Here is a 25,254-nt window from a genome sequence, read left to right on the forward strand (position 1 = left end):
CTTTGAGATAGTTTTGGATCATTGTATTGTTGAGAATAACTTATTGACAGTTGTTCATTACAAAGTATTTCTGTCACTGTGTACAATGTTCTCCTGATTGCACTTATTCCACTCTGCTTCAGTTTGTGTTTTTCCAGATTTTTCTGAACTCTTCCTGTTTGTCATTTCTTACAGCATAAAAGTATTATATTATAATCATAACCTCCTCAGCCATTCCCTGATTGATGAGTATCCTCTTGCTGTCCAGATCTTTGCCACCCTCCACCCGAAAAGAATTGCTTCAAATCATTTTGTACATATAGGTCCTTCCCCCTTTTTCTTTTTTTTTTTTAATCTCTTTAGGATATAAACCTAGTAATGATATTGCTAGGTCAAAGTAGTACAGATGTTTTATAGTCCTTTGAGCATAGGTCCAAATTGCTCTCCTGAATGATTGAATCACGTCCCAACTCCCTCAACAATGCATTCCTGCCCCAGCCTTCCCATATTTCCTCCCAGTTTTGTCATTTTTCTTTTTTGTCATAATAGCCTATCTGATAGATATGGGGTGGTATCTCAAAGTTATTTTAATTTGCAATAGTGATTTAGAATATTTTTGCATGGCTAGAGAGATTTAATTATTTTGTTTGAGAACTGCCTATTCCTATCCTTTGACCATTGTTCAACTGGGGAATGACTTGTATTCTTAAATATTCAACTCATTTCTCTATGTATTTGAGAAGTGAGGCCTTTATTAGAGAGGCTTACAAAAATTTTTGCAACATTATGAATACTGTATTACTTTCAATCCCATTTACCCCCCCCCCCCAATTTGCCCTCTTTTCTGTCAGCCCCATCCCCTTTATCTTCTTCCCTTCCTGTTTTCCAAGAGGGTAAGATAGCTTTCTATACCCAGTTGATTGTATATGTTCTTCCTTCATTAAGGCAACTTCCACAAGAGTAGGGTTCATATGCTCTCCTCCTCACATCTCCCTCTTCCCCTTCACTGTGAACATTCCTTCATGCCTCTTATATAGTTAGTAATTTACCCCATTGTGTTTTTCTACTCCCACTTCTCTCAATGCCTCTTTCTTATGCCTTAATTTAATTTAATTTTTATGTTCTAGATCATATTCAATTCACACCTTCACCCTCTATCTATATATACTTCTTCTAACTGCTCTAATAATGACAAAGTTCTTTGGCATTATGGGAATCATCTCCCCATGTAGGGATATATACAATTTAACTCTGTCGAATGTCTTGATTCTTTTTCATTTACCATTTTATGCTTTGCTTGAATCTTGTATTTAAGCTCAGGTCTTTTCATCAGAAAAGTTTGAAAGTCCTCTATTTCATTGAATATCTATTTTTCCCCTGAAGAATTTTGCTCAGTTTTGTTGGATATATGATTCTTGATTGAAGTCCTACCTCCTTTGCCCTTTGCAATATCATACATATTCTAGACCACTGATACTGAACCTTTTAGAGACTGAGTCCCCAAACTGCAACTCTCCTGCCATATGTGAGGCCCCCTCCCCTGCCTCATCCCAGACAGGGGAGGGAGGAAGTTCACCTATTGAGTTACTGGAGGTAAGTGAGGTAAGTGATGTGAAAAATATCCTCAGGCACACATAGAAAGGGAGATGAGAGCAACCCTCCCCTAGCACATGTGCCATAGGCTTGCCAACATGGTTCGAGATCCTCTGATCCTTTAATGTATAAGTTGCTAAGTCTTGTGTTATCCTGGCTGTGGATCCTTGGTATTTGAATTGTTTCTTTTTCATTGCTTGCAATATTTTCTTCTTGACTTGAGAGTTTTGGAATTTCTCTATAATATTCTGAGAGTTATCCTTTTGGGACCTCTTGCAGAAGGTGATCAATATAGTCTTTCAGTTTCTTTTTTTCCTCTGGTTGTAGTATGTCAGGGCAGTTTTCCTTGATAACTTCTTGAAAGATGATATTTAAACTCTTTTTTTGATCATGACTTTCAAGTAGCACAGTAATTCTTAAATTATCTCACATGGATTTATTTTCTAGATCAATTGTTTTTTTCTATGAGGTATTTCACATTTTCTTCTCTCTTTTCATTCATTTGACTTCATTTGGTTGTTTCTTGATATCTCATGAACTTTTTAGCTTCTACTTCCCTAATTCTAGTTTTTAATACATGATTTTCTTGAGTAAACTTTTGTTCCTCCCTTTCCATTTGACCAATTTTACTTTGTAAAGACTTTTTCCTCAGTGAATTTTTGTTCCTCTATTTCCAAAGGGCCAATTTGTCTTTCAATAAATTTTTGTCTTCCCTCCATTTTTGTATATATTTTTTCGTTTGACCAGTTCTGCTTTTTTTTTTTAAACTTTACCTTCCATCTTAGAATCAATACTGTGTATTGGGTTCAAGGCAGAAGAGTGGTAAGGGCTAGTCAATGGGGGTTAAGTAACTTGCCCAGGGTCACACAGCTGGGAAGTGACTGAGGCCAAATTTGAACCTAAGACCTCCTGTCTCTTGGCCTCGCTCTCAATCCACTGAGTTACCCAGCTGCCCCCAATTCTGCTTTTTTATGTTTATTCTCTTTGGATTTTTGTGCCTCTTTATATCAATTGGCCTGTTCTGTTTTTTAATGTATTAATTTCTTCAGTATTTTTTGGTGCCTTCTTTACCAAGCTGTTGATTTTTTTTTCATTATTTTCCAGTGTCACTCTCATTTCTTTTCCCAATTTTTCTTCTGCTTCTTTTATTTGATTTTTAAATCCTTTTTGAGAACCTCCATTAATTCTTTTTGGACTTGAGAGCAGTTAATATTTTTCCTGGAGGCTTTGGATGCAACAGTTTTGACTTTGTTTTCTATTTCTGAGTTTGAGTTTACCCTGTCATCAAAATAACTTTCTATGTTTTCTTTTTTTGTTGTCAGCTCATTTTCCTGCCTTTTTCTTTTCTTCTAATTAAAAAAAAAACATGTAAAAGTTGGGCTCAGTAATTGTGAGGAAAGCACTATTTCTAGTTTACAGTTCTTTTTGTGTAGCTGCCTTTAGAGCTGACACTGGGGATCTACCTGCTTTCAGCTCTTCTAAGAAGGGGAGGTGTATTTAATACTCTCCAGCCTGTGCTCTGACCTATGAGCAGTGCCAAGCACTCGTATTACCCCTTGGAGCTATGACCTACTCACCTGGGACTACAAGTGCTGGTATATGCTGGTGTTCCTCCTAACCCTTTGATTGGGCCTCAGGACTGTGACCTGGTTCTACCTATAGGCAACGGGACAAGAATCTTGCCCCATGAGTCAGCAAAGAGATCCCTGTAGTCTCCTTCTGAGCAGTTTTCCAACTCCCCTTGCCATTTTAAACTGAGAGCTCCAGCCTCCTTGGCTGCTGCTTCAGTTACCACCAATACCTATTTCTTCTGTGGGGCTTGCCCCAGTGGGCTGTACTCTACCTCCACTCTGGTGCACTAGATCCCCAAGGCTGGCCTTCTAAGTTGTTGTGGGCTGAAAAATTACTTCACCTTGTCTTTTTGTGGGTTATGCTACTCCAAAAATTGTTTTGAGGCCTCAGAGCATTGCTTTTTGGAGAATAATTTGGTAGAAATCAGATAAGTCTGCATATCTTCTCAGCTGTCTTGGTTCTACCCCCCAAATATTTTTTTAATTGCGAAATCAATAGACTTTCTCAACTCTTATCCTTCTGAACTCCATCAACACTGTCGATCACTCCCTTTTCCTGGATACTACCTTCTCCCTCAGTTTTTTAAGCATTGATCTTTACTGGTTTTTATATGTCTAATCACTCCTCAGCCTCCTTTATCTATGAAGTGTTCCCTCCATGTGTGTATCTCATGCTCAGTTTAGGACCATTTTTTAATTAAAAAAATGTATTTATATATTATATATATATATGTACACATATATGAAATCTGTATGTGTATATATATGTACATGTGTGTGCATATATATACTCTCAGGAATCTCATCAGTTCCAAAGGATTTATTTATTGTTCATGCACATATCTACCAACTCTACCTATCCATCATTATTAGCCCAGTTCTAGGGATGTAGTGCTACCTATCCAACTGCCAGATAGATAGCTCTACCACGTATTTCATAGGTATCTCAAATTCAACATGTCTAAAATGAAATTAATTTTCTTTCCTACCCTGCCAAATCCTCAAACACACCCTTCTACCTAAAATTCCTTTTTTTGAGGACATCACCATTTTTCTAATTACCAGTTTCAGACTTGATTCCTCACTCTACTTAATGTTCCATATCCAGTCATTTGCTCAGTCTTATTGGTTCCTTCTCCACAATATTTTCCAAATCGCAACACCACCATATGGGCCCTTTAAATTCTTGCTTGAAATATTGTATTAATCTCTCATTTAGACTGGCTTACAGATTCCATTCTTCAATCCATCCCCCGTAGAGCTCTATTGTAAAATATGAATTCCTCTGCCTAACATTTAAAACGTTTCACATTCTGACTCTAACCTATCTTTCTTTTTTTTCCCATTTGAATTAGTTTATTTAAGTCAATTTAGAACTTGATTCCTTGGTTACACTAATCACATTGTTTCCCTCCCTACCCTCTACCCACCCTTCCCATAGCCAAAGTGCCATTTCATTGGGTATTACTTGTGTCCTTGATAAGAACCTTTTTTTATGTTGTTGTTTACACTAGGGTGTTCATTTAGAGCCTACATCCTCAACCACATCCCTTCAACACATGTATTCAAGCAGTTGTTTTTCTTTGATGTTTTTACTCCCACAGTGTTTCCTCTGGATGTGGATAGTGGTTTTCTCGTAGATTCCTCCAGATTGTTCAGGGTCATTGCATTGCCACTAATGGAGAAGTCCATTACATTCGATTGTACCACAGTTTATCAGTCTCTGTGCACAATGTTTTCCTGGTTCTGCTCCTTTCACTCTGCATTCCTGCAGATTGTTCCAGTTCCCATGGAATTCCTCCACTTTACTATTCCTTTGAGCTCAGTAGTATTCTATCACCAACATATACCACAATTTGTTCAGCCATTCCCCAACTGAAGGGTATCCCCTCATTTTCCAATTCCTTGCCACCACAAAGAGCGCAGCTATAAATATTTTTGTACATGTCTTTTTCCTTATTATCTCTTTGGGATATAAACCCAGCAGTGCTATGGCTGGGTCAAAAGGCAGACAGTCTTTTAGCGCCCTTTGGGCATAGTTCCAAATTGCCCTCCAGAATGGTTGGATCAATTCACAACTCCACCAGCAATGAATTAAGGTCCCTACTTTGCCATATTCCCTCCAGCATTCATTACTTTCGTTTGCTGTCATGTTAGCCAATCTGCTAAGTGTGAGGTGATACCTCAGAGTTGTTTTGATTTGCATCTCTCTGATTATAAGATATTTAGAGAATTTTTTCATGTGCTTAATGATAGTTTTGATTTCTTTAACTGAAAATTGCCTATTCATGTCTTTTGCCCATTTATCAATTGGAGAATGGCTTGATTATTTTGTACAATTGGATTAGCTCTTTATAAATTTGAGTAATTAGACCTTTATCAGAGGTTTTTGTAATGAAAATTGTTTCCCAAATTGTTGCTTCCCTTCTAATTTTTGATGCATTAGTTTTGTTTGTACAAAAACTTTAATTTGATGTAATCAATATTACTGATTTTACATTTTGTGGGGTTTCTTTCTAGCTCTTGCTTGGTTTTAAAGTCTTTCCTTTCCCAAAGATCTGACAAGTATACTATTCTATATTCGCCAAATTTGCCTATAGTTTCCTTCTTTATGTTCAAGTCATTCACCCATTCTGAGTTTATCTTGGTATGGGTTTGAGGTGTTGATCCAAACCTAATCTCTCCCACACTGTCTTCCAGTTTTCGCAGCAGATTTTTTTGAACAAATTGTGGGTTTTGGTCCCACAAACTGGGATCTCTGGGCTTATCATAGACTGTCTTGCTGAGGTCACTTACCCCAAGTCTATTCCACTGATCCTCCTTTCTGTCTCTTAGCCAGTACCAAATTATTTTGATAACCACTGCTTTATAGTATAGTTTGAGATCTGGGACTGCAAGTCCTCATTCCTTTGCATTTTTTTTTTCATGATTTCCCTGGCTATCCTTGATCTTTTGTTCTTCCAAATGAACTTTGTTATGGTTTTTTCTAATTCAGTAAAAAAGTTTTTTGGTAGTTCAATGGGTATTGTAACGATTAAATTAGGGAATATGGGGAGACTGAGGCAGGTAGAAATTAGTTTCTCTCTGCAAGGAGTATTATATTTTTAGAGGTTTATTAAGGATTAAGGATTAAAGAATATACAAGTAAGAAACATGTGCTTAGGCCAGAGGCCTAGACAAAATAACCTCACATCACAGAAGAGACGCGTCTGCTCCAAAACGGAAGTCCAAAAGAGAGAGCCCCAAAAACCTTTACCACCAGCTTAAATCCTTCCTCGATCTTGGCCCATCTCAGAATTCCCGTGAGATTACAAAGCATTTTGGGGAAGTGGAGCAAAGGCTTGTGGGGCTTGTAGTCCTGTATTCGAGTCTATTTTTTACAGTATGGCACTAAATAAGTAAATTAATTTGGCTAGGATTGTCATTTTTATTATGTTAGTCGTCCCACCCATGAGCAATCAATGTTTTTCCAATTGTTTAGATCTAGTCTTAATTGTGTGGAGAGTGTTTTATAGTTGTGTTCGTAAAGTTCCTGTGTTTGTCTCTGCAGATAGATTCCTAAGTATTTTATATTGTCTAGGGTGATTTTAAATGGAATTTCTTTCTAATTCTTGCTGCTGAAATGGGTTGGAGATATATAGAAATGCTGATGACTTATGCGGGTTTATTTTGTATCCTGCAACTTTGCTAAAGTTGTTGGTTATTTCAACTAGCTTTTTGGTTGATTCTCTAGGACTCTAGGACTGACCTCAAGGATATAAATTTCTACCTGAGTACTGCTTTGGCTGCATCCCATAGGTTTTGAAAGGATGTCTCATCATTATCATTTTATTCAATGAAATTATTGTTTCTATGATTTGTTCTTTAACTAATTGATTTTGGAGAATCATATTGTTTAATTTCCAGTTCAATTTTGATTTGCCTCTCCATGTACCCTTACAAATTATTATTTTCATTGCATTGTGATCTGAGCAGGTTGCATGTATTATTTCTACTCTATTGAACTTGTTTGCAATGTTTTTATGTCCTAATACATGGTCAATTTTTTGTGAATGTACCATGTGCTGCTGAAAAGAAGGTGTATTCCTTTTTGTCCCTATTTCTTTTTCTTCACATATCTACTAACTCTAATTTTTCTAAGATTTCATTCACATCTTTTATCTCTTATTTATTTTTTGCTTTGATTTATCTAGTTCGGATAGAGAAAGGTTCAGGTCTCCCATTAGTATAGTTTTTCTGTCTATTTCATCCTTGAGCTCCTCTAGTTTCTCCTTTAGAAATTTGGATGCTATGCCATTTGGTACATACATGTTGAGTACAGATATTTCCTCATTGTCTATACTGCCTTTTATCAGGATGTAATTACCTTCCCTATCCCTTTTAACTGGATTTATGTTTACTTTGGCTTTGTCATATATCATTATTGCGACTCCTACCTTCTTTTTATCAGTTGATGCCCAATAGATTTGGCTCCATCCTCTTACTTTCACCCTATGTGTATCTACCTTCCTCACCTGTGTTTCTTGTAGACAGCATATGTTAGGGTTTTGGATTCTAATCCACTCTACTATTCACTTGCGTTTTATAGGTGAGTTCATTCCATTCACATTCAGAGTAATGATTACTAGCTGTGTATTTCCAAGCATTTTGATTTCTACTCCTGGTCCTGCCTTTTCTTCTTTCACTATTTCCTTCTACACCAGTGTTTGTTTTTAATCAGTCCCCCTAGTCCCCACCCTTATTTTATTTCCCTTTCTACCCCCCTCCCTTCTTATTCCCCCCTTATTTTCCTTGTAGTCTTTCTAAAACTATCCCCCCACTTCTCCCTCCCTTATACTGCTTCCCTCCCCACCAGTCTGTTTGTTACCCTTCTATTCCCCTATAAGGCACAAATCTATTCTCTGCCCCAACGAATTGGATTGTTCTTCTCTCTTTGGTTCAATTTCAATGCACATAAGAATTGAGTATTTCCTATCTCCATCCTCTTTACCCTTCCAGTGTATTGATGTTCTCCCCACTCCTGCCATGAGTTTCTTTGTTACATATAAATTTATCCCCATTTGTTTCTTTTCCCATTTCTTTTAGTATTAACCTCATTTTTATCTCTAGTTGTGTGTATATATATATATACACACACATTTATATGTATTTATGCATGCATATATCTATATACCTCTTTATGTCTTGTCCTTTCATCCTATACAGTTTGTCACTGTTCCCTCTTAAGTGTAATTCTTCTAACTGCCCAGGTGATAACCACAGTTTTTAAGAGTTACCAATGACCTCTTTTCTCATAGGGATACATATCATTTTAACTTATTGTTGTTTTTCTTGCTATTTTGTTTTGTTTTTCTTTTTCCCTTCTTTTTTAATTACCTTTTGATGATTCTCTTGAGTTCTGTGCTTGGATGTCAAATTTTCTGTTTAGTTCTGGTCTTTTCTTTTCAAATCCTTGGAATTCTTCTATTTTGTTGAATAACCATACTTTCCCCTGTAAGAATATAGTCATTTTTGCTGGGTAGTTGATTCTTGGTTGTAGACCTAGTTCCCTTGCTTCCTGGAATATCATATTCCATGACTTTCAGTCCTTTAGTGTGGATGCAGCCAGATCCTGCATTATCCTCACTGTGGTTCCATGGTATCTGAATGACTTCTTCTTGGCAGCTTGTAATATTTTTCCTTGGTCTGATAGTTCTTGAATTTGTAAATAACATTCCTGGGTGTTGTCAGTTGGGGATTAAGTACAGGAGGTGATCTGTAGATTCTTTCAATCTCCACTTTTCCCTCTTGTTCTAGAATATTGGGGCAGTTTTCTTGAATAATTTCCTGTAGTATTGTGTCCAGGATTTTTCTTTAGTCATGGTCTTCTGGTAGACCAATGATTCTTAAATTGTCTCTCCTTGAAAGATTTTCTAAATCCTCTGTTTTTTTAATGACATGCTTCATATTTTCCTCAATTTTTTTCATTCATTTGATTTTGTTTTATAGTGTCCTGCTGCCTTGTGAGGTCACTTAATTCTAGTTGTTTTATTCTGGTTCTTAAAAAGTTGATTTAATTCTTGGCTTTTTGGTCATCCTTCTCTTTCTGGTCTGATTTTCTACAGAGGTCATCTTTCATCCTCTTTACCTCATCTTTCATGTCCTTTGCCTCATCTTTCATCTCCTTTGCCTCATTTTCTAGCTGATTAATTTTGGCTCTCAAAACACTGTTTTCTGTTTCCAGATGACTTATCTTGCTGTTAAAGTTGTATTCAGGCTCTCTTAATTGTGCTTTGAATTGCATTTTGAGTTCTTCCACAGCCTGTATCCAGTTCGCTGGGATTTCTAATTTATCATTTGCTGATCCCTCTCCGTCTGTTCCATTCACTGTATAGAAGCTATCTATTGTAATTTCTTTCTTTTTCTGTTGTTTGCTCATATTCACCACTTCTGTAACTTGATTTACTGCCTTTCCCCATGCATGATATGCATGATGTTGTCTCTCCCCCCCCCCGCCCCCGACTCTGAAATGCCCTCCCACCTCTTCAGAGTCATCTCAAGTTATGCCTTCTACACAAAAATGTTCTTGCTACCCTTCAGTTGTTAGTATTCTCACCTAAATTACTTTGTATTCTCTACATTTTCTATTTCCTTATCTATGTATGTATGATTTTGCTCCCAGTAGAATATAAGGGCCTTGAGGGCAGGAGCTGCTTTTTCTTCATGCAGCCTTTAGGATCTAGTATAATCTCTTTGACATGGTAAGTGAATAAAAATACTAGTTCTTATTTCTATGTTGTGACTAAATAGCAACAATTTAATACATTGAAAAATTATTCAATGTATTTCATTGAGTATTATTTACATGTAAGAGATAATTAGTGTTTTCTTTTATTGTGTTTTAGGAACTTAACAAGAAAGATATCCAGAATATTTCAACTATTTTAAATGCTCTTGGAAAATATGGCAAAAATATCAGCATATTTGGGGAAGCTGGACTTCTAGTAATGACAAAACAAGGGCTAATCAAAAAGATAAGTATATTACCTGTGAAATAAGTCTTAGAAAGTGAAGTAAAGAAGAGTCCATTTTTAACAGCAATTATTAAGAAAATTGTGTCTGTTGATGCAATTCAAATTGTTTTTCCCCCTACCTAGGAACTTGTATCTGTCTTTCTTACCCTTCTGGCCCTTCTTTTGATACTGCTCTCTTAAATCTTCAATATCCTTTTAATTGATAAATCTCATATTCTTCTCAGTTATTATCCTCCTTGATTTTTATAACTTTTTCTCCCCTGAAACTCAATTCTGTAAATAAATATTTCTTCTAGAAATGACTTTGTTCCAATGCAGTTAATCCCATAAACACTTAATAAGCACCTACTATGTGCCAGTTACTGTGTGCTAAGTTCTGGGAATACAATTAATTAAAAAAAAAAGACATTCCCTGTCCTCATGGAGATGTCAGTCTAATAGAGAGAAGACAACACACAAAAAGAGGTAGAACAAGGGACATCTTGTTCCACGGAGTTAAGACCAGGGCAGCAGAAGCAGTGTGGGATTCTGTGACCTTGTGCTTAATAAATTTTGCTTTTTCTTCTTATTCTCCCCATGACCCTAAAGTGTATGTGTTTTTTTTTTCAAGAATTTCTTTTCCCTATTTATATTCTTTACCTTAGGAATTTTATATGCATCTATGGTTTCATTTATCATCCTTTGTAAATGGCTCTCAGATTTATACATCTAGCTCCTATCTCCTCTGAGTTACTGTCCTATACCTAAAATAATCTTTAAGTAATAGCCATTCCTTGGCACGTTTAGCTCCATAGTTCCAAAATTTAATATTTTTCTCCTCCTAATTTACCCCCTTTCCTAAAAACTATTATTGTTTATGGTACTAGATTCCTAATTATTAGTCTTGAAATCCCAGAGTCGTCTTTGATTCTTCCTTTTCCCTCAACCTCAACATTCAGGTAGTTGTCAAGTTCTTTTGCTTCTACTTATAGCTTATTCCTCTTTCATTCTCTGTGCTCAAACTGTCATCTCCCATTATTTCTATGTTTTTCCAAGGTTTTTATTTTATATGAATTTAATTAGATCTTTTTTTGTAATAGCAAAGCTTCACAGTTTTACATAAATTGTCTCCTCTTCAACATAGCCTTCATACAGCTTCCAAAATAATCTTTATAACATACAGAAGTGAACATGTCACTCCTTCTACTCAAAAAACCTTCAATTTCCTATAATAAAATACAATGTGTGTACTCATGGACATGAATTTCCTTATACTTGTATACTTAGACTTTAACACCATCTTTCCATCCTTATTTTATATTTCTATCCTTGCAGTTGTTCCCAAGCTTAAAATAGTATTTTCTGCCCTTTTGCACTTGTACACAATGTTCCACATGATTAAAACTACTCTCTTCAGACCTCTGCCTACAACTTCTCCCTCTCTTCAAGCTGTAGTTTAGATGTCACATTTCCATATTTATTCCCTGATTCTGATTATCTGAAAGTGTTTCTCATTCAAATGTTCTTAAAGCACTTTGTCTAGATCTCTTCTTTCTCCTTTTCATGCTCTTATCTTCTATTAAATTTATCTTTGCACATATTCTTGGAATTAAAGACTACTATAATATTTCATCTTAGCCTACTAAGCAAATAAGAGAATGCTTTGCTCAAAGGACATGCCTAAAAATGTTTAATTGAATTGAAAAACCCTTTCCTTATCTCTTATCTTCTGCCTTCATTGTTTTTTATACAATCAAATTTATCTTCTTAATGTTACCATTCTAATGATGTCACTCTGCTATAGCCTATTGAATAAAGTTTAAGCTACTTAGTATTGCATTTAATTTCCAGTATAATTCAGCAACAACTTAAAAAGCAATATATATAATGAGGATACACTTGTTTTGAAGTTAGAAAATCCAGGTTAAAAATATCTCTGATGCATACTACCCATATGGTGTTGTCATTTTCCTTTTTTTTTGGCAACTTTGACAGTCTGATGGGTATGAGAGGGAAATTCAAAATAGCTTTATTTTGCAATTCTATAATTATTAGTGATTTGGAACATTTTTTATGATTGTTGATAGTTTGATTTTTATCCTTGGAAAACTGCCCATCCCTATCTTTTCACCATTTATTAACTGGGAGATGGCTCTTATAAATTTGAATCAACTTGGAACTTAGGCCTTGATTAGAGAAATTGCTAAAAAGATATTTTTCCCAGTTAACTGGTATTTTAATCTTAGCTACTTTAGTTTTGTTTGTGAAATTTTTTTTTAATTTGATGTAGCAAAAATTGCCCATTTTATCTTCTCTGACTTTATCTCTTATTTGGTATTGAATTTTTCCTTCATGTATCTAACCACCGGGAAATTTCTCTCTTTTCCCTAAAACTTGTTTATGAAATGACCTTTAATTTTGAGTCGTGTATCCATTATAAGCTTATCTTGATACATGATGTGAAGTGTTGGTATTAATCTAATTTCTGTCAGACTGATTTATAATTTTTTGTGAATAGTGAGTCTTCTTTGTAATAATACCTATGACCTATGGGTTTTTTGAACACTAGCACATTAGGTTTATTTGCTTCTGTATGTTGTATATTTAATCTGTACCACTGATCAATCTTTGTATTTTAATCAGCACCAAATAATTTTTTGTGATTACTTCATTGTATTTGTTAGGGTAGGTTCTCTTTCTTCTCCTGTACCTTCATTTTTAATTTCTCTTGAAATTCTTGAATTGTTCCAAATGAATTTTGTTATTTTTCTTTATAAAAGCAAACCTTTGGTAGTTTGAATGGTATGACACTGATTAAATAAATTAATTTAGGCAATACTTTTATTTTTATTATATTGGCTCTTTTTCCAACTATTTAAGTCTTTATTTCTAATAGGGTATTTTGTAGTTGTATTAGCATAGTTATTGTGCATATCTTGGCAGGGAGACCTGTGAGTATTTTATACATTCTGTATTTATTTTAAATGAAATTTCTCATCCATTTCTTGCTGGGTTTTGTTGATAATGTAGAGAAATGCCGGTAATTTATGCTAATTTATTTTATATCCTAATTGGATAGTGTTATTGTTTCAGTGAATTTTTATTGACTCTTTAAAGTTCTCTATCATTACATAATTAGCAGAAAATGATAAATTTATTTCCACCTTGGTGGTTCTTCACACTTCAATTTTTTTTATCTTTTCTTATTGCTCTAGCTAGCATTTCTAGCACTATATCAAAGTGCAGTGATGATAATTGACATCTATACATTACTCTGATGTTGTAAAGACCTCTAGTTTATCTTTATGTCTGATTCTGATTCACCTAGGAAGTTTAAACTTTAAAAATATAAGGAATTTTCCTTCTGGAACAAGGATACCATTAATTTAAGCCAATTTTCTAGGCATTGGGAATATATTTTTAGTTTATTTTTTGAAACAAGGGTTTAAACTAATTGTTTTAAAACTGTTATTCCTTTTAAAAACTTATTTCTTGGGGGGGGCAGCTGGGTGGCTCAGTGGATTAAGAGCCAGGCCTAGAGATAGGAAGTCCTAGGTTCAAATCTGGCCTCAGACACTTCCCAGCTGTGTGACCCTAGTCAAGTCACTTAACCCTCATTGCCTAGCCCTTACCACTCTTCTGCCTTGGAATCAATGCACAGTATTTATTCCAAGATGAAAGGTAAGGGTTTTAAAAAAAGAAAAAAAAACTTATTTCTTGGGACTTTTATATTTTTTTATTAGTTCAAATTAGTAATTGGTAAATTATATATTTATATAATGACAAACAATACATTATTTCATGTAGTTCCTAAATTGAAATTAAAATAACTTTTTTCCCCTTTACATGGTGGCCTGGTTTGAAAAAATCAAAGAAATTATTTTAAGTCACAAGAATGAGAAAGATGAAGCCATGATGAATCTGATAGAAGATTTCTTTGATGTCCTAATGGTAAAAAATAACACAAAGCCCTTTTAAAAGCAATTTTACAAGACATATAATAATTAAAGCAAATTGTATACTATGTACTTTGTGCAGTAAAAAATGCACTCATGTAAGACATAGGATAGTCATTCAACATAGTTTTTATAAACTATCTAGTAATCATAATTAAATGCTAATTTTACTTTTTAATTGAAAAATTGTATGATCTGTCCAAATTTTCTAGTGTTTTAGTAGCATTTTATAAAATAAATTTTGTAATATGAACCATACCAAATATAAAGTAGTCAATTACAAATTGATCACTTTTTTCTTTCAGACTGTTCATGATATCAATAATGAAGGTATGCTAAAAGAACAGGATTGAAGTGATGTTGTTTGAATAATAATTTTATGTTTTAGTTATGCTGTGATTTAGTCATTTCTGATAGTGCTGTGCTGAATGCTTCATGTTTGATGATATCAAATATTTTTTATTATTAGAATAGACTTTAAACATAATGTAAAGATGCTAGGAAAAATAAGCCTTTGAATTGTGGCTATCTAGTATCATATAGACTATATGTAGCTTTTTTCATGTGTTTGTGTGTTAAATAGCCAAATCAAAACTCTGTTCCCTTGTGAATTGGAGAAGTGGGGAACCTGAGCATCATAGAAGATTTATATCTTTCTTTTATGTTGTTGAATGTTTGAATGACAGGTTCTGACATGATGAATAAAGGACTAGCTAATAGCTCTGATCTGATTAATCCACATGGCTTATAAACTACATACTATTTGCCAGTTATTGTGCCAAGTCCTAGAAATACAGATTCAAAGAAATAATACTTTGCCAAGTGTTTACAATCAGATGGAAGAGACAAGTATTTATATAAGTTATTTACAGAATAAATTTAAATAAATACATAGTAGTTAAAATACAAGGTAATTTGGGAAGAAGAGCACTATCTCAAGAAATTCTTTCTGCAGAAACTGGTACTTGAGCTGTTAATTTAAGAGAGGGACTCTGAGGTAAAGTTAATCAGGGAGTGCCTTCTAAGTTTGTGCAACAGCCAATACAAATGGCACAGAAATGGAAAAGTGTTATATGCAAAGAACAGAAAGATTTGGGTGGATTGCAATGTGTGGGAGAGTCAATCATGTTCACTGTGGCTGGAAGAATAGGTTGTAGCTAGAACATGTAGTCTTTAAATCCCAAACAAAGGAGTTTATATTTTATCTTAGAGGCAATAGGCATTTCCTAAAATTGATTAGATTGGAGGGAGTTACATGATTAGATCTGAGCTTCAGGAAAATTATTTTGCTTGCAGGATGCTTGATAGACTGGAATCATAAGAGACTTGAGACAGAGACAAATTAGGATGCTAATCTAATAATACAGGCTAGAGAGGATAAGAATCCAAAGGTGGTAGTTGTGTGACTAGCAAGAACAGACTAGATCTGAGAGATATGAAGACTGAAATAACAAGATTTGGCAGCTGATTGAATATGTGGAATGAGTGAGTGGGAGGAACCCAGGATAATGCCAATGTATTGAACCTGGGAAACTGGAACCTGGCAATATCTTCAGCAGAAATGGAGATGACTTAAAAGAGGTAGTGGCTTTGGGCAGAGAAATGAGTTAAGTATTCAGTATGTTGAGTTCAATATGTTTCAAGGACATCCAGTTTGAGATACCTAATAGGCATTTAGTGATGGAAGAGTGAAACTCTGGGGAGAGAGTACAACTGATGAGGATACTGAGAAAAATTATGGAAATTGAAGAGAAGACCTAAGTCAGAACTTTGGAGAAGCAGAGGAAGTAGTCAAATAGGTAGGAAGCAATCCAGGAGAGAATGAATACTAGCAGGGAAACCCAGAATAGATATGGTAACCAATTAGAAAGCTTCATCAACAATGCCAAATATAGTAGACAGCTTGAGACAAATAAAGACTGAGAAAAGACCTTCATCACATCTTCCAATTAAGAGATCATTGATAACTTTAGAAAGAGTGATGTCGTTGGAAGCCAGAGTGCTTCCAAGGAACATGTTAGAGAAGAGGAAGAAAAGGCAACAGGTAGAGTCAGCTTTTTAAAAGAAATATACAGTAAAAATGGTAGGATCTAGTGAAGATTTCTCAAAACCAAGTCATTAAAAAAGCATTAGTCTACTGAGATTTCTGGTCAAATGGATTTTAAAGGTGATGGTAACAAGAATCTAAGCCCCTTTTTTCAGATGAGTAAACCATGTTAGATTAAATGATTTGTTTGATGTCACATAGGTCAGTCTAGAATTCTATTCATGTCACTATTATGTGTTTTCTGTTACATCTCACTTAGTTTTTAATTTATATTGAAAAATGAAAGTTATTTAACTATATCTCTTATGTTTTAAAGTTTATTTTCAAAAGTAGTAAAATTTAAAATTTTGACTAGGTAAAATGGAAGTACTGGAAGATTTTATTTTGAGGATCTGTGCCCTTGTAGTCGACATGAGAATACATATCTGTATTCGGCAGGAGGTAAAGTTATATCTTTTATTTTTTTTTTACTCAATGAAGATTTTTCACAGAAATACTTTATGAAATTTCAAAGAGACATTCAAAGTAATATTATTAAATATTAAATATCTCTTTTTCCTTTTAAAAAGTTAAAAATTGTAGTTATTTCAAGGATCCACAATTTCTGAGAACATGTTCTTCTTCCACTAATACAGATTGTATCCCCTCTAACACTTCAGTAGATAGATAGTTTTTATGAGTTACTGTCACTGAATAAATTTAACTCTCTTTGGCCAATCTGTTGGCAGTGAATGTCTTTGGACCTAGATATACTGGGGCTTGGACAGGAGATATGCAATTTGTCACTAGGCTTATTCTTGATGCCTTTCCAGCTTGGATCTGCCAAAGTTATATTATACTGTCATTCATGCCCTTTGAGAATTCAATGAAGATATTATGTGGGATTTTTTTTAATCCCACATTTCATCTAAGCTGAGGAAATTACTTTATAGACAATATTAAGATTGGGAATGTAGTTCTTCAGTTCTACATTTCTGTTAAGAATTAAATGTTTTATAATGATATATATCCAGATATTTTAATTATACAGTATATTGTAAATTATCACAGCTGATAGATAAGACAGATTTGAGATTTAGGTTGTTTTAAGAACTAGTGTTTGAAATGCAAAAAATAGGCCTCTTTTATAAGTGTATGTGTACATATACACATACATAGATATATATGTGTGTGTATATATGAACATCTAGGTGGGGCTGTGGAAAAAGTGTCAGGCCAGGAGTCAGGAAGACAATCTTGTGATTGAAATCTGGCCTCAGATACTTACAACCTTTGTAATCCTGGGCAAGTCATTTAACCCTGTTTGCCTCAGTTTCCTCATCTGTAAAATGTGCTGAAAAAGGAAATGGCAAGCCACTCTAGTATTCTGCAAAGAAAACTCCAAATGGAGTCACAAAGAGTTGGACACAACTGAAATTATTAAAAAACAAACATTTGTGTGTATATGCATGTATATACATATAGATTACATATAATACTAGAATTTGTAATAGAAATAGTAGTATTAGATTATATTTACTTATCTCAAAAATAAAATTAACTCAAGATAAAGACTCTATTTTTTGTATTCACATATATTAAATTATATTTTCCATTCTAGAATGTAATATTGAAGTTTGTTGTGAAAGCTCTAATCTACATGTTTTAAATTTTATTTTTGTTTAGTATTTTTTCCAAATATTTAAATTTCATTGCCAGTGTAAAGCAATAATTTTCAAACATTTTGGTCTTAGAACTTCTTTTATTCTCTTTAAAATTATTGAGGACTCAAAGGGCTTTTGCTAATGCAGATTATATCTATTTTTATTTATTTTGAAATATTTATCTAAAATAATAATTAGCCCATTACTTAGTAACATAAATAATATATACTTATGAGAAATAACTATGTTTCCCAAAACAAAAATGTAGTGGCCTCACGCAGATATGTAGTTGGAAAAGAGAGGAGCATTTTAATAGGTAAAGTTTTAGGATTATTATGAAAATAGTTTTGACCTGATGGTCTTCCTGAAAGGGTTTAAAGGACTCCCAGGCATTCTAAAATCACTCCTTGAGAAATACTAGTGTAATAAAGGTAGACTGTTTAAGAGAATAACATTTTTTTTCTTTTCTAGGCCATAAAAAAGTTGAATGCTCTGCTTGACAACATATCTCGAGATGCCAGGAAAATAATTTCTAAACCAGAAATGTTGTCTCTCATGTAAGAATTTTATTTTAATTATTCTATTTAAAATTAGTGAGTAAAATGAAGACTTTAAAAGAGGGGAGAATAAGTGATGGGGATGTTTATGACTTTACACTGCTATTTTATTTCAAATTAGATTTAGAAAAAAATTATGATTTTTGAAAAGCTGCCTTTGTGCTGTCCGTAATCACCCACCAATGCATGTATGTATAGTTGTAATTAGATTCTAAATTGTAATGAGGAACAAGCACTTTTTTCTTATTAATGCTTAGGATGTTCAAGAGCAGAGATTAAATTCTATGCTGTGGTCCTTGAAATGCTAAAAATTGTGATGTAACCTGTTTTAATTCACAGGATTGATATGGGGAAACGGATTTTAGATGCTGGGGGTAAGCATATCCTTTCAAAATATTTGTGTTTGAAATTGCTCCATATTTTCCAGTGGAATTCATGAGTTCTCAAAATATAAAATAATTATGTCATTACTTAAGTACTTCAAAATACTCATCATTTCATATGGCATTCCCCTTTATCCATGAAGATAATATCTGTTGTACTCATTCTGTCCGGAATTAAATGCCTCTGAAAACCTGAATATAACCTAGATTTTCAATCCTATTTTATTTTATTCTTCTAAATGAAGTCTACTTCAGTCAAACTGGGTGACTTTCTGCTCTGCACACATACACTCTAGTCTCATTAATGCTTTTGTTTGGACTATTTCCCTATGTTTAGAGTACCTTTCATGTCTCTTTTTAGCATGTTGAATTCCTATCCTTCCTTTAAAGCTCATTCAAATATTAGTTCCTCCCCTTATAGTCTGTATTTTCCTCAGAAACTTATTATGTAATACTATGTATTAGAGCTATCTATGTTGGTGTCATATTTCCATACCATACTATAAGTACCTTGAGGAAAAGGAGCATTGTACTGCCTAGCTAAGTGTTCTTTATATAATAAGCTCCTTGTAAATACTTATTTTATGTATATTTTTAGTAGAAATCTTAATTAGTTGTTATGAACAAAAGAATTAATCACTTGGTTGCCAACCACTGAACTTCTAACAATTTAGGTAGAATGGTCTTAAGATATTAGACAATTTATCCCTAACCTATACTTTGAAACTTCATGGGATTTATCAGAGTTTGTTTTCTAATGATATAACCATTGAATACCTCAAACCAACCACTCTTTTTTTTTGGTAGGGGGCACCCATTCTTTATATGCCCTTAGGAAGTATTAGATATTTTAGTAGAGGCATAGGGTTATAAATTATTATTATAAATGAGAACTTTCAATGCTTGTAAATAAAGATAAATTTGAACTGTGAAAAGTTGAGATAAACCATAATGTCATTATGCTAAATATATCTTGGACCAAAAATTAGAATTACAGAAACCTATTGACTAATTTGCAAAAAAGATATCCTCCAATAGTAAGAAATCTAGTTCATTAAATGGTGTTTTATGAGATAAAAACGTTTTAAATTGAAAATAAAAAATAGCTTCTCTGAGTGGAGTTAAGAACTATATTCATGGAGTTCCTAGATATATAATTTTTTAAAAAAGAATATCTTATAGAAAAAAACTAAATTAAATTTTTATTCTTGTAAAGTTTCTTTCTTAAGAAATTCTTATGTGATGTCCCCATACTGTAGACACAAACTTAAAAAAATTATTTTTTGGAGTAATTTTCATTAGCATCTTACCTAAAAAGAAAAAAATCAATTCCATACTGTTCTAGATTGTGGTATGAAACATATGTTTTTTAAAACTGCCGTGGTAGTCTTTGGATGATAATATCCTTTGAAAATAATTAATTTCATGCTTTGTGAGATAAATATAATTTACATATGTGTATGTATATATTGATTAGACAGTAGTTATTTTGGGTATTTTGGGTATTTTTAAATTGAGAGGCAGTTGATATAATGGATAGAATGCTGAGATAGACTATGGAAGTCCTGTAATACTTCTTAACCATGTGATTTAGAATGTCACTTAACTTCAGGTCACTTAAATGTGCTTCATGCAACTCTGAGGACATAGCACAAGTTGTGATCAGTTTTGATAGAAGGAATTCCCACTTCAATGGTCACATGTCCTTTGTGTATTCTTACAATGAAAGGACATTTTTGTTTACTATGAATTTAAGAATGTAAATATAAATTTTGGCTTTCTTATTTTTAAAAAATGTTTTTATACTTTATGAAGGTTGAAATAGCATTTGCATAATCTAATTGTGTTATTTTTAACTGCATATTCATAATGCAATTTGTTTTTTTAGATTATGACTTTCAAGTAGGTATCACAGAAGCTTTATGTAGAATGACCTCTGAAAAACAAAGACGGGAACTGGCATGTCAGTGGTTTTCAATGGAATTTGTTGCTAATGCATTTAAAGGGATTAAAGACTCTGATTTTGAAACAGTAAGTAAAGAACAAGAAGAAACATTATTTGTTTTGAATTCATTGTTAATTTCTAAGAACAAAAGTTTCTCTTAAAGTTTAATTTTTTTAATTATGTTTTTTTACTAGGACTGCAGGAAATTTCTCAATCATGTGAATGGCATGCTTGGAGATAAGAGATTGTAAGTTTATAGACTATGAGAGTTGATCTGGTTGAAAAGTTTATTATATCCTGCTACCAACCTAGTAAATAATCCTCTCTAAAACAATTTAGCCTGATTTTTTGGATAAGAAATAAAATCCTAGCCACATGATTGAAGCCTTTCTTAGCTTGATAGATCCTACCAGAGACCTTGTCTTTGAAGAGCTCAAGGTCATAGCCCCCACTCTAAATAGGAGCAGTGAGAGCCAGAAATAGATAGCTATATCAACCAATGGGTATACACACAAAGTCAGATATTTTGTGGGCTCTTTATGGACAAGGACAGTAGTCACAAAAACATAACTTGAAGTCATTGACCCATTGGAGTGGTTACCTATAGCAATGATAGTAGATCCATTTCAGTATTTTTGAAATATCAAAGTTTATTTTGAATATTCAGATTTAGTAACAGTTCCAAGTTATACCTCTGATTGGAAATATAAGCATAAATACCTTTTAATTATTCTACATTTTAAAAACAAGACATAAAAAGTCTCCTGAAATGAATGTCTTTTTATTTTGTAAATAACAGAAAATAAAAAAGTTAACCTTTCTGAAATTTTTGCTTTAGAAAAAATGTGGCACATAATCTAACTCTACACTTTCTGATTATTAGTGATAGAGGCATAGTCATTATATTAAATTAAGAATAAATCTTTGAGGTCCTAAAAGTCTTTCTGTTTGGTACCACTTACCTATTTTTTAATTTCTTTGCCCTTGTAGGAATGTGGTTTTCCTTCCAATATCTTCCACATTGAATAAACTGACTCAAGAATATATTCACAATGAATATCAATAAAATTCTTATTTTGTTCAGTCAATTTAGGTATTGATAACACAGTCCCATATGAAAGCAGTTCCAATTATGTTTGAACAAAAATCTAGAAAAAAGAAGCAGCAATGGAAAGGCTAGGCAACATTTTATTTAAGTTTTTGTGACTTCAATTTGATTTCCATTTGACCTTTGACTTTTCATATATTAATTTATGTAGGTGAACTAAATAGATTAAAATGTTTACTTGTTACTTTGGTCTGTTTTTTGTTTCAGGGTTTTTACATTTCCTTGTTTATCAGTATTCCTTGATAAGTGTGAGGTATGTTAAACATTTAATATAAAATTTTTAGATTCTTCACTGTTTGTGTTTTTTTTGTTTGTTTAAAGATCTTTGAACTACCACCACGTTAGATAATTATGGGCTGCAAATCTATAAAAATATCAAGAGTGGCCACTAGTTTATGGCAATATAGGGTTTATAGAACTTAGTTACTCAGGCATGTACATGGTGGGGACAATTGGGAAGCTAGATTCAGATCTGGCCTCACATGCTTCCTATCTGGGATCCTGAGAGAGTCACTTAACCCCCATTGCCTAGCCTTCATCATTCTTCTGCCTTGGAACCAATACATAGTATTGATTCTATGGTGGGAGGTAAGGGTTTAAAAAAGAAAAAAAGATTGTATGTGGCTATTTCTACTAAGGATATTTCGTGGGAAAACCTTTTATATTTCATGATATTAAATTATAGGCTATAATAAGCTGAAAGTATTAAAATATTTTAAAATTCTTATTTAATATCTTTATAATTTCAATATGAATCATCTCTTAGAGTAAGAGTTTATTATCCTTTTGGTGTAAATTAGAAAAGAGCATTGCTTTCTTTGTCCTGAATTTACCTCTTTGAAACAGTAAGAGTGGCTATAATCTAATTTTAATATTTTTGAATTTGGTGAATGTCTATTCATCTCAAACATACTTGATCCATTAATTTTGTTTGGCAATCGTTTTTCATTGTCAGGTTAAGGATGATTTTTAAGTCATTGTCATTGTAAGGATATCGTTTTTGATTCTGGTTGTTAGTTACAGATACCATCAGATGAAAAACTTGATGAATTTTGGATTGACTTTAATCTTGGCAGCCAAAGTATATCCTTCTACATTGCAGGGGATGATGATGTAAGTAAGCCAGTTTCTTTTTTGTTCTGCCATATGTATATACACAAACACATGCACATACCCATTTCTACCTTGAGAATATAGGTTTCTTTATGTGATCTTTTCTTTCCAATTGTTCACTATTTGCTAGTCAAGTTCAATTTAAACTTCAATATATATATATATATGTATATATATATATTCATTTATAAATGGATACATATAGATTTAAAAGTCCACCTAGGGCTACTGATCTTTTATTTCTTTTGTCATTCTTTTTTGGTTTATTATGATGGTAATTTAGTAGAAAGTACATTAGAATGTGAGAAGAAAGATCTGAATTCAAGCTTTAAATCTGTTACTAAATAGGATTGTGATTTAATCTCACTGATACTAAATTACCCAATCAGATGTGGTGATGAGTCAATTAAACCAGATAATTTCTAGCTTTCATTTTTGAAATATTGATTTCCAAGTTATCTCTCCCAACAGCCCATCTCTCACCCATTGAGAAGACAAGCAATGTGATATCCATTATACGTGTGAATTCATGCAAAACATTTTTCCATATTATTGAAAGATGACTTTAAACATTTTTATTTTAAAAATATGTTTCCATATTTCCATATTTCATTTCCTTTTCCTACAACCTCCCACATCCAATAAGAACTTCCACAGGATTATACAAATGTTATCACATACCTATTTTCATATTATTCATTTTTTGTAATAGAGCAAGCTTTTAAAAACCCAAATCATGTATCCATATAAACAAATGATAAATCATTTGTTTTTCTTCTCTGTTTCTACTTCCACAGTTCCTTCTCTCAATGTGAATAACATCTTTCCCAAGTCCTTTGGGATTGTCTTGTATTAACAAAATCCATTACATTGTATTGTTCCACAGTACACTTCACTTTCTGTGTATAATGTTCTCTTGGTTCTAATGGATGACTACTAAAGTAATTTTTCAACATTTTAATTCCCCAGTTCTAGATCTAATAATAAGGAAAAGCAGAGGTTTTTTGTAGGTGAGCAGCAGATGCTGGGAAATTAGCCATGAGGATAGATATTCAGGTGTAGGACTGCAATTCCTATGGAGACCTGGGACTAGATGGATCTCCACTCTGAGAGAAGCATGTATATTGTGCATATGTGTCCTGTATTAGGTTATAGTGAGATTTACAACACCCAAAATAATAATTTTGATGGTGGTAGTAGGGGCAACTAAAAAGCATATGCAAATAGATGTATCCGGTTTCTCTCATCTCTTAGTTCTTTTAGTTACTTTCTTTGCTCTTAGTCTTTATTTTGAAACATTTAGCTGTAGATATTTAAACCTTCAGTGTTTGTATTGGCTGAAAAATTGTGAGTTTTTATTTTGGATATTTTTTTGTATTTATAGGAGAGTGGCTGAGAGAGGAGGGGTGATAAAGAGGAGAGCAGCATGAATCTATAACTAGTTTTTTCTCACTTTATTAGAAAAAATTTATACTTATATTCCTCCTTTCCTTTTTACTATTTATTAAATGCTGAGGGTGATAGAAAGATGAGTAAGATATAACCCCTTTAAGGCACTTAATATATAGTCTCTCCATTTTGACAGTAAAAAGTAATAATGGTATCTTAAAAACAACAAAAGAATGTTAATTTGACAGGTATTACATAATTATATAATGATTAAATGATGCTACTTTCTGATTTTTAAATTTTATATAAAATATATACATATATGTATTATATGGGCAAGTATACTATAAATATATAGATTGATAGAAAATAAATTTTCAGAGTTTTAGTTTTAAAAGTAATTTTAATAATAGTCTTAAATCCAGCATAAATAATATAATCTTAATTATCTATCTTATTTTAATTTAAGGACCATCAATGGGAAACAGTCAGTATACCAAATGATGAAGTAGAAGCATTCAGTGTAGAAGGTAATATTTATGTAATATTAGATTTTCTTTTCTTTTCCCATTAATCTCTGCTCAGTAAAGGAAACCTAGATGTCCTGAAACTTTTTGCTATTTATCCATGCCCTTTCATCCTTTGGGATCTTTTCAACCTTGCCTTAACAAATCATTCACAGAAATTATGTTTAGTGTGCTTGAAGTCATTTTGTTCTACCATTTTTTTTTGGTTTACCTGTGTATCACTTAGATGATCTACCTATAATTACTCCTTCTTCATATATGACTAGTTCCCTTTTATAGTCATGCTTTCTTGATATTTTTTGTGCTATTCCTCATGTAATCATCATTTACAGTATGCTGTGGTCCAATGCATCTTTCATTTGCAATTTTGAGCCACCTTGTAGTTGTTATCTGAGATAATCTATGATTGTAATTTGTCTGAAATGGTGGTATTCATGATTTACAACTATAA

General features: G+C 33.0%; 1 protein-coding gene across 12 annotated transcripts in view; it reads left to right on the forward strand.

Annotated features, from left to right (window-relative positions):
• The window catches only part of SYCP2 (synaptonemal complex protein 2), a 123,050-nt gene that overhangs the window by 5,288 nt on the left and 92,508 nt on the right, over nucleotides 1-25,254 (forward strand). For 10 of the 12 annotated variants that reach the window (XR_008915427.1, XR_458499.3, XR_458500.3 and 7 more), the window contains exons 4-14: nucleotides 10,028-10,156; nucleotides 13,982-14,086; nucleotides 14,397-14,421; nucleotides 16,494-16,579; nucleotides 18,253-18,338; nucleotides 18,678-18,712; nucleotides 20,610-20,752; nucleotides 20,861-20,913; nucleotides 21,982-22,027; nucleotides 22,792-22,887; nucleotides 24,746-24,806. Coding sequence is in view for 9 of the 12 variants with exons in the window: in XM_007475626.3 (XP_007475688.2) it covers nucleotides 10,028-10,156; nucleotides 13,982-14,086; nucleotides 14,397-14,421; nucleotides 16,494-16,579; nucleotides 18,253-18,338; nucleotides 18,678-18,712; nucleotides 20,610-20,752; nucleotides 20,861-20,913; nucleotides 21,982-22,027; nucleotides 22,792-22,887; nucleotides 24,746-24,806 (865 nt within the window). In the remaining 3 variants the exon portion in view is untranslated. Of the gene's footprint in view, nucleotides 1-10,027; nucleotides 10,157-13,981; nucleotides 14,087-14,396; nucleotides 14,422-16,493; nucleotides 16,580-18,252; nucleotides 18,339-18,677; nucleotides 18,713-20,609; nucleotides 20,753-20,860; nucleotides 20,914-21,981; nucleotides 22,028-22,791; nucleotides 22,888-24,745; nucleotides 24,807-25,254 lie in introns of those variants that run through there. The other 2 variants (XM_007475629.3, XM_007475635.2) reach the window with 2 other exon arrangements.

This window comes from Monodelphis domestica, chromosome 1 (assembly GCF_027887165.1).
Source record: "Monodelphis domestica isolate mMonDom1 chromosome 1, mMonDom1.pri, whole genome shotgun sequence".
NCBI lineage: Eukaryota > Metazoa > Chordata > Mammalia > Didelphimorphia > Didelphidae > Monodelphis > Monodelphis domestica.